At 38.8% G+C, this 10,825-nt stretch overlaps 1 protein-coding gene across 1 annotated transcript; it reads right to left on the bottom strand.

Annotated features, from left to right (window-relative positions):
* Positions 1-6,821: 6,821 nt before the first annotated feature.
* Positions 6,822-9,444, bottom strand: camk2n1a (calcium/calmodulin-dependent protein kinase II inhibitor 1a). The gene is made up of 2 exons (XM_059501367.1): positions 8,959-9,444; positions 6,822-8,425 (listed from the first exon to the last, which is right to left on the bottom strand). The coding sequence occupies exons 1-2, from the start codon at positions 9,125-9,127 to the stop codon at positions 8,355-8,357; spliced, it is 240 nt and encodes a 79-aa protein (XP_059357350.1). The 5' UTR covers positions 9,128-9,444; the 3' UTR covers positions 6,822-8,354.
* Between the last annotated feature and the right edge of the window lie 1,381 nt (positions 9,445-10,825).

The following is a 10,825-nucleotide window of genomic DNA, read 5'->3' as shown; positions in this document are numbered from 1 at the left end:
ATTGACTTAGAGGGATACTCCACCGTGTTTTCATATTAAACTATGTTTTTCCCTTACCTAAGACGAGTTGATACATACCTCTCTCGTCTCAGTGCGTGCACTCAATCGCTTTGGCGCGCGGTGACACTTTGAAAGCACTTAGTTGAGCCCATTCATTCAATATGGGCCAAGCAGAGAAGCTACCAAACACCTCCACGTTTTCCCTATTTAAATACAGTTACTTGCGTAGTGTAACTCGACCTAGGACGGTAACACAAAACAAAACGTTGCGCTTTTCTAAGCATGTAAAATGGATAACTATATTGTGTGGCGGAATACCATGGCAAGTGCTTGTAAGCACTTCGTCTTGGCGCAGTAATATCTTCACTACAGGGAGCGGGGGCCGGTGAGAGGATTTTTCACGAGTTAAATCAACATAATTTTCTTTTTAAATAAGAAAATTATGTTGATTTAAGAGAATCAGGGCCAATTTCTTTGGCAGTTTATGTTATATTTGATTTATGTTATATTTGATTTATAATTTGGGAAAGTCGTGGCCTAGTGGTTAGAGAGTATAACTCCTAACCCTAAGGTTGTGGGTTCAAGTCTTGGGCTGGCAATATCAAGACTTAGGTGTCCTTGAGCAAGGCACTGAACCCCCAACTGCTCCCCGGGCGCTACAGCATAAATGGCTTCCCACTGCTCCGGGTGTGTGTTCACAGTGTGTGTGTGTGTTCACTGCAGTGTGTGTAAACTTTGGATGGGTTAAATGCAGAGCACGAATTCTGAGTATGGGTCACCATACTTGGCTATATTTCACTTTCACTTCACTTAATTACACCGACACGGGAGGTAATTACTCAATTCAATGCATTATTCAACAAGCCGAACAACACTTGTCCAGACATAACGGTTTACACTTTAAATACATCAGATTTACTTATTCACATACTACAATTCATGCATTCATCAACTTCCAAAATAGGAGTTAATGCAGGCTCCTCTGGTTTATGCTGTCTTTGTCTACAGGCAGCATGGTCTGCTGACCTCCCTGTCATCACCCACTTCCTAACAAACTTAGTTGAGTTCCAACACTCTAGTGGTAGACCCACTGACTTTATGAACATCAAAGAGGACACATTGAAAATCTTCAGCTGATTTCTCAGCCGTGAAACAATAATATTCATCGCTGACAATCCCCTTTCACATTCAGCTGTGCTCACAGCCAGTGTATCTACTAGGGGTGGCAATGGTTCAACTTTTTCACGGTTCGGTTTGTTTCACGGTTTTAGAGTCATGGTTTCGGTATGGTTCGGTATGTGCTATGTTTATGGAAAAACTATACTTTCTAGTAAAAAAAAAGAAGAAGAATATTCTATCCAGCTACAAGCAACAGCACAAATAAATACAATAGAGTAAAGATACAAACAATAAGCAGTGATTTTCATTTTTTTTTTTTTTTTAGGCAGGTCTAACATAAGTTTTTAGGTACAAAAATTGAATGAAGTACAGATCTGATCTGTGTGCACGCGCTATCAGCACCCGGTTGATGACGGAATAAATGACTGCTCATAATCCAGCCTACGGCATTCACATTGATCAAGAGTGAATGATTTGTCCAGTGTTTTTTTTTCCTCCTCATTGCTGTTGTTGTTATGTCTGGGAATCCAGAATGCGCATCCATCAACAGAAACATATATTAACTGAACCCAGTTTGTTTTACGTGCTATTTGTAGCAAACCATATTACAGATGCTTTGTCAGATTTAAGTTGAACCGCGGTCCCAGCGCGTGCTGAACCGTGTGTGGAGAACCAAACGGTACAGGTTTTTTTCAGCGATCCGTGCCACCCCTAGTATCTACTGTGTGTTTTAATTTCAGAAGACCCTCTTTTATTGCCATGTTTGGGTTTTCCTTGTAGTCCCTGAAACCTTGTTTAACACTACAGTAGTTCATTCATTGCCAGACTATCACTCAGCTGCCTCAATTCTTGTTCTCCATACAGCAGTGGCACTGGAGAGGGCCAGGTGTCAGGTGACATCACACTTATTTGATCAAAAAGCTCCAGCTCATGCTCTGGACCATCCTGGACTGCATGCATGAATTAGTCAGATGTTAGATAATTATATACTTTTTAAATATTTTATTTTTAAATATCAAATTGGTGTGAAAACAAAACTGAAAATTTTAGTAACTAGGCAGAATGGTATTAGGTTTAGTAACAACAATTGATATTGTTTACATGGTACAATTTCTGATTAGCTACTTTTTTATTGCTTGACAAGTTTTATGATTTAAATTCAGTTCAGTGCTTGTGATTTGATTCAATATTGACTCATTTGGATAAATATTAGGTAGGCTACACAAGATAGGCATTCATGTTTCTCAAGACAAAAAAAAAACCTAATCAGGCCAGACATATAATGCGTTTTTTTATTTATTATAACAACAACTGTATTTAACATTGTTCATTAGCTAGAGAGATTAGCTAGAGATATTTATTGCTTGAATTTCGAAATAAAATAGACAGAATCTGAGAGATGAGATTTCTTTTTATAACATAAGTATCCTGCTCTGTCTTGTCTGTCGGTCTCCTTGTCCTCTTTGCTTTGCGATTTTACTGTGCGTGAGAAAATTGATGTGGCGTCACGTGAGAGCGCGAATGCGTGAGAGTTGGCAGCTATGGCCTTAGCCAGAGACAAAAAAGGGACTTTGCCTTAGCAGACAAATCAAATGAAAAACTAAACCGTGCGAGCGAGGCTACATAGTCACATTAGAAAAACGAAGTGGTAGGTTGTGTTTGAATAATTATGTATCTTATTTATCTGAGGTAAATTCAACCAAATACTCACGTATGCTCGATAAAGAATTAGACAGCACAATGAGCCCATCGGGCGGTTGAATTTAAAAGACTGATTTTGCTAGCCGTTCGCGGGTTTCCATGGTAACGTCGATGGTGGGCGGGGTGCTGAACCAGAGAATGCAGGGATTATTGTATTAGGACGTCTGATAATTCCATGTAGCCTGGGTGTCTCTGTGTAGTCTAATGCTAATTATTCAGTCTCATATGCCATGTATTTACCAGGAGATGAAAAATAATTCAAGTGGAATAACAATATTTGGTTCCTAAAGGAGACGGAGCTGAGCTCCGGCACAGTGTGTTGTCCCGAGGAGGCGGAGCTGCTGCCCAATTTAACCTATGTACATAACAAACATTTGCAGTCACATTCCATTTTAAGACCCAATTCTCTCTATTAACAAATCATTTACTATGACTTTTGCCTTAAGGTGGACATAACACACACAATTTCACTCAATCTCTTAGTTAGTCTTGAGTAGGCCCTACCTATAGAGTAGTACTGCATCCCATATATTTTAAAAAAGTTTTTAATTTTATCATATTTATGAAAGAAATATAGAGCTTTAAGATTCTTTCAGATTCTTTCCAAAAACAGCGGAGCTCCTGGAGGCACGCCGTGGGCGGAGCTAAAGATTGATGAGCACTTGAGTTTGCCAATGAAACCGATATTTGATGCCGTTTCACTTACCGTCTGCAGTTCTAAATCATGACTGGGATATTTTATAGCTGGGACCACCCCATCTTTCAGTATCAAATGATGTGCAAAAATCGAGCGACGAACTGGGACTTGTTTATAAAACGTTCGTCAACAAACACTTGCGAAACTGCGCTGCTATCTGGTAAATCAAACTGCATTCGCTGTTTACAGTGCTGGATTCTTCGGGAAGCTGAACATCTTTCCCTTACAACCAAAAACACACCTCTTTAGAGACATTCTTCCCGGGCAAGTCCCGTGCAGCATTGCTAAAGGAAATGTGTTGATGGGCACCCTTTTGCTCTTGCTTTGGTGGATGTGTGTGCGGGCACGCTCTTCCGGGAGAAATGCCCATATAAGGATTTCCACCTTTCTGAAACTTGTAAGAGACCCAGAAGTGTGTATTTAGCACAGAAATACTCTGTTATACATCCAAATAATTTTTTGAAACTTTGGCCATGTTTAGCATCAGAATCCAACTCTTTAACAGTGCAGTTTAAATGCATAAAACAACATTGTACCAACACCTTTAATAAACTCATAATTTGCTGCTTAGTTAGTAACTTGGGTAGTTGTTAAAGTTAGGTATTGGTTAGGATTAGGGATGTAGAATATGGTCATCCAGAATATGTGCTTTATAATTACTAATAAACCGCCAATGTTAATTAAAAGCATGCTAATAAGCAATTAGTTAAGCTTTATTAGCTTTTTGGTTTAAGTCAAATTGTGTGCTTTTAATGTGGTTTGCACATGTTGTTATGGGTCTGGTTTTGGATGGATGGATTTTAGATGGATGGATAAATTGATTTTTGATGGATGAATTTGTAGTTTACTTGTATTGGTGTTCTTCAAACTTTGGTTCCAGGTTGAACATCAAACTGAAACCCCAACAATGCATTGCAATCCATTACATTTCTCTGTCTGTCATTTCCAATTCAGCTTCCTTAATGGTGTGGCCATTTCAATTCAAATTCATTTGTTGTTTATTCAGTATAATGGGGAGTTTAGGTAATTCCTGGCATGTATCTCTTTAATTGTATATTGGTGCAACATACAAAAGTTATTTTTATGATGAGCTGCAGATTCTGGAACAACATTCCTATTCCTATTCCACAAGCTACTCCTAAACTCAAAGCAAAATGATAGGATGAATGTTAAGTCCCAAGCCAAACCCTAAACCCAGTACTAAAACATGATTGGTTGACAGGAATGTTGTACAACAACCAACCAGGATGTAAATCCAGGATCATGTCCTACTTGTCCTTGGATAATCATGGTATAAGCAGATCCACACTGAGCCATGTGGTGAATGAGAATCTGGTTTGCAACATTACTTTAGCTCATCAGTTCCTGATGTCTATCTACAATGCTTTTTAAAAATAAAAAATGCCAAAAGTATGAGTCTTTAATTTGGCATTATGACATTGATATCAATTCCTCTGTGGCTGAATGTGAATCTGTGCATATTTATGGTTCATACGAGCCAGTTCAAACACTTTGACTCACAGTGGCGTTAAATGAGAATTTACTGCAAGAAAATGTTATTGATCGCTAATGATGGAGATCAAAGTAGCACCAAATGAAAGCTACAAACGGATGAATCAAGGACAGTGCTTTTTAATCAAATGTCTTTCTTTCTCTCGTGCTTTTTCATTTCTTCCGGCGGAGAGCTCATTCTTTGAGAATCTTAGAATGTCATCTCTCCTTCTTTCTTCCATTATCACGTTGTCATTATTTGCTGAAAGTTGGGCTTTCCATATTGGGTCAGGCCACAGCATCGCTCAGTCAGTTCAGAGCTGCCGTGGGCCGACTGTCTGTTCAGATAGTGTATCAGTAATCTCCAGCTCTGAGCAGCCTGTGTGAAGCGCTAAGGATTCCCCTGGGCATTGGAGCCGTTCAGGAACACTGCAACAGCCATGAAGGTGAATTAATAGACTGAGATGGTGAAGCTAGGTGTCCTTGACTGCTCTTGAGTGACTGTCTGATGAACTTTCTGCTGTGCAAGGATCTCGTCTCGCATAGATGTTGGGATAACTGCTGATGTTAAACTGCCACTGATCATCTGAAAATCATTTGGAAATTTTAGTGGCCAAACTTGAGCGTGGGTCATGGAGTTAAAGAATTGATTTAGGTAAGCCTGACTTGTTTGCAGATGGATCCTGAGCCAAATTGCACACATTGGATATAGCTGACCCAAAGCCCACTCATGGCCGCATGATGGCACAGATCACGGATAAAAGCCATTGATTCTCTTGCGGTTGAAATGCACACATTGTAGTGGAGATGTGTGTCTGACTGTGTGTTAAGAAAAACATCAATATTGCTGTAAAATCTAACTGCATTTCAGAGTGTTTAGAGTAAACAGGAAGCAGTGTGTGGCTTTATCCAAGCTGTGCAGAAACAATATTCAGCTTAAATGAACAACCTCAATAGAAAAAATGACATGAAATCACCACTAACATCCTGATTGTGTTCTTACTTGGTCTGCTTACTCGCCAGCTTGATTTTATTGTGCCACATCTTCTTTTAAAGGGAGAGTTCACCTCAAAATGAACATTATGCTATCGTTTACTCACCCCCATGTCAGACCAAACCTGTATGACTTTCTTTCTTTGTATTGTATAAAGCACTACAGAAATAAAGGTGACTTAACTTCATTTTGGGGTGTACTCTCCCTTTAAAGATTTCAAGGAAATGGTCAAATTATTTTCTTGACCAAATACATCAAGACCTAAAATCCATCTTCCAAAGTGTAGAAGATCCTTCAGTAAAAGTAGTAGCATAGCTCAAAGCTCTCATAGGACCTTATGCCACAAGAACGATCTCCGTCATGACGGTGAGCTTAGCCTGAATCACTCTGAGTGTGTTTACATGGCCATCGGAGCTGGTTCCAAACTTTACCATGCGTCCTTTAAGAACTACAGGCCTGAAATGCATTTTCTCCATATGGCTTCATCCTCATAGAAGACTCCAGCACTAAAGATCTGTGAGGAGATGACAGGCTGAAAGAAGATTGCAGTTCTCTGAGCTCCACAGGAAGATACAACCATCCTGACATGAATTAAATTGAAACATGAATATTTCATTAGACTACAACAGCTTGATCTGGTCATTGCTTCTGGATATTTTTAATTGGCATCATACTTGTTTAATCATGTGATGGATAGTATTTGTGCCTTGTTTATTGGGCAGGCTGTGGATGTGTTGTGATGACCTCAAAATCAATATTTGTGTCAGACTTGTTTATCTCTTTGTAATGCAGCCAAATGACGACAGAAACGCACATCTGTATGTTCTTCCACCATTTATTAGTTCACCAAATACAGTGAAAATGGTATTTTAATATGCAATGATTCATTCTTAGAATGTCATGAAATTTTTGTTGCTTTTTTTTGCTTAATAAAACGATGTTCCATTATTGAAAAGTATTAAGGTTTCATGCACAACAAACCATAGTCAGTTTCTTTAGAATAATGGTACAAAACAAAGCAAAAAATTCAAATAAAATCAACAAAAGAAACGTAATGTCAAAACAACCTGTCAAATAACAAGTTATTTGAAGATATTCGTAAACAGTGCAGTAGATTTCTAATATCGCCATTTTTCTAACAAATTCATCAACAAAGCTCGTCACAGTTTACGATTTCCATATAACAGTAGTTCAACACAGATGTGTGTGTGCAAAAAACTGGAGAAACATTCATTCAAGTCTTTTTTTTTTAAGAAAAAAAAAACCTTTCCAACCAGACTGAATTATACTCTCATCCGTCTAAAGATTTTTCTCTGAAATATAAACATCATTGTTGATGAATCTTTAAGACGACATACTAGCATATCATTTTAAATAACAAATATTTAGATATAAAAATACAAATATGACTTTTTTTCTGAAAGAAGCGTGCCAGGGTTAGATTCATGGTGGCACCTCTGTTGGCACCGACGTGAAAGTTCATGCAAAGAGATGGACACGACTAAAGAAATGTGAGGAGCTGATTATTTTTTTTTATGTATGAAATTAGGCTTGGAAGAAATCAAGATGCAATCATTTTTGGTTAATTACAAGAGGCGGTAATGCACAATGTTCCCCTGTGCTGTACTGATGATGTGAATTCGTGGCGCAGGTGCACAAATCGGCTACAGTGAAGGGCAAAACAATAGATCACCAAACGACGCTTCAAAGACTACACGCTTCAACACCTGTGGGCATGTGTATGATAATATTCTCAATTTCTGAAAAAAAAATATGATGCAAAATAGCGAAAGAAAATATTCACATTGCACCATATAGTTCATTTATTATTATGGGAGCTCAATGTCTTTGTGTGTGAAGTCTAAAATGTCTAAAAGAAGCAGTCGGATTGAAGTCGACGCTCAAGGCAGATCCATATATGTCTGTTTGTGTGTTATGGGGAAGGTCTTTGAGCTAAGATACTGTACATCTATAGTAACAGAGCGTAAGATGCGGTTCAGTCCTCGGTTGAACTTCGTGTTGCTTACAGCGCTTTTGGAAGATGATGGTCGTGGAATAATAATGGCAAGTCAATCCATCTTATTTCACAGATGAGCGCGCAGCCTCAACATCGCCAACATCTTCTTCAAAGCTTCCGTTGTCGTTTAAATCGGAGACTTGCCAGCAAACCACCAAGGAAATTCCGTCTCTCCCTTCTTTAATTCGCGTTTTCCCTTTTTAGTTTGTCTCCTCGTGGTTCGAGTGTCGTGCCACAGTCTCTCCATCTCTTTGCAGTCTTCTTCACATGCACAACCGACAAGTGCTTCGAATCGGTGATAAAAAATTGAAATGTCTTCAAGGCATCGCGCGGGTTTACACGCCCGGTGATGATTTGTCGGTCATGCCTTTCAGCACCTCATCTATTCGGTCGTCCTCGATGACCACTGGAAAGAAGAAGACAGACAGCTGGTGTCAAGACTTCGCCTATCTAGCATGCGTGTTCAGTGCGCTTTGAAACTGCGCAACAAGATTCGACAAACAACAAAAGCATTCAAATGCGTTAAAATGCATATTAAATGTGAAACAATATCACTTAACAAGGTCATTTTTCATTCGGGTTGCATGAAATAGCCTATTATTTAGCCAACATATTGAGGAAGACTGGTGACAGTTTGACATTTTTACAGATATCAAATTGTCATAATATGCATGCATTTAAATTCATTCTGTCATTTTCTCGTCTTTATGTTGTAATCCCGTATGGATTTATTTATTAAGTGTTATGAGCTGACAGGTTCGATCACTATTCACTTATACTGCATATATTTCCCCCCGTGCAATGAACGTAAACGGTGATCGAGGCTGTCATTCTCCTCTGCATCTCCTTTTGTGTTGCAAGGAAGAAAAAGTGAGTGAAAACGCAAGTCTCCATTCCTTTAACTTCAGTAAGTTATCTTCAATCAGGTAACATTCTTACCTCTCTTCGCTCTGCCGATCTGTCCAAGTTTTGGAGGTCTTTTCGCCTGTGACGCTCCGAAGAACGAGTTGGTGTCCTGCAGCCCGCAGCTGAAGGACATCTGACTGACATCGTTGTCCGCTCCGTATCCGTTCATTTTCCCCTCTCCGTACGGCAGAACCTCGGACATGACTGCTGAAGGACGGGTTCGCGACGCAGAAGGCGCAAAATAACTGATGTATGTAGGCAGCTACGGTGGATATGGCAACTATCCCCGCAAAACAAGTGCACTTTTTTTTCTTTGCGTATATATCCCCTCGCGTAAATTTCAGACTCCTCGCACCGCCAACTTCCAAACAGACTGGAGTGCTCGGTGCAGAATGAGAGAGCGAGCGAATGAGAGAGAGAGAGAGCTAGAGCGCGGCTGAGTGTACGACTACATCCGCGGTCGGGTGAAGTCTGCTGTAAGAGACGGGAGATCCCGCGATCATAAAGGAAACCCGGGCGGAACAGTGAAGTCATCCATCCGGGCGTGTGTGTGTTTAGAAGAAAGAGAGAGAGAGATGGGGACTCCAAGAGGTCCAAGGGTGGCCCCATCAGGCGAAAGCTGAAAGTGGTGAGAGGCAACACTGAACGGTGCTCTGCAGTGTTCACTGGGGTCTTTGTGAAGCCTGTGATCTGGAAGCGAAAGAGAAAAAGATCGCAAGACCTGATGGAGATCACTTTAGATCTCAGCAACTTTATACTTCAAGCGTTATTGTGCCGTTACATTTTTCTCCAATAGGTTGAGCGTATTTCTTTTTCAACTTTGGGCATTTCTTGTAGTAGGGGTTTCTTTTTTATTAAAATATAATATTTTGGAGATTTTTGATCTGCCATAACGTCTCCATTCGTAAAATTAATTCATAAACTTCGAATTCATAAAATTCTCCAATTGTTTAACATGAATGTTAAAATGAACGTAAAACCAGTCACAATTCATTTAAAATTCTGCATTTGCTCACCTTTATGTTGTTCCAAACCCGTAAAATATAATCATTTATAAAAAAATTTAATGTTCAATGTTTAATGTTTTTTCAAAACATAGCCTAGGCCTATGTATATTTTTGTTAATAAAGGTCACACAGGCTAGTACATTTTCCCCATTCCTTTCCCATAATTTTTTGTTGCCACGTTTCAAATGCATTGTTTACCTAGGCTACATTTTTAATATGCATGTTTTTTTACGCTTATCCCAGACCCAGATCAATCTTAAAATAAAAAGTATTAAATGTTATTTTTTTCTTTAAACATTGCTTAAGCAAAAATAAAGAAATAAACATTATATGAGAATGATACAAACATTTAGGCTATAGAAGTTATAATTTCAATATTCGTTTAAAAGTCTAAAGGTTTCATTTCCACCATAACAAATAGTTTTGTCCCAGATAGTCTTAGCAAAACCTAGTGACAACAGTGTCAAAAGAAAAGTAAATATTCCTAATTTCCAATCAATCTGTAAAAAAAAAAAAAAATCTGAGTAGGCTGGATAAAAAAATGTGTGGAAATATTCTTAGAGTGTGTCTATTTAGAGGCCTACTAGCTGTGAAATTTTGGGGCCCTCAAGGACCACCAAAAACGATAACTATAACCTAACTATATGAAATTCCAAAAAGAGTTCTAATTTGATGAGAATAGTAAAATCCACACCACAGCTAGGCCTATATAAATTTTAAAACGTGAACTTCGTGTTGCTTACAGCTTACATTAAATAATAATAATAAAAAACAGAACTTTACTGTCCGTTGGTGTGGACCCTAATATTGTTTTTGGTCTCGTAGTGAACGGTCATACAGCTTTAGCGAGACAAAAAAAAGTTTATAAGTAGGTTGACATGTTATGCCATAAA

Source organism: Carassius carassius, chromosome 20 (assembly GCF_963082965.1).
Source record: "Carassius carassius chromosome 20, fCarCar2.1, whole genome shotgun sequence".
Classification (NCBI taxonomy): Eukaryota; Metazoa; Chordata; class Actinopteri; order Cypriniformes; family Cyprinidae; genus Carassius; species Carassius carassius.
The sequence above is the reverse complement of the archived record's forward strand: the minus strand, read 5'-3'. Positions and strand labels throughout refer to the sequence as shown.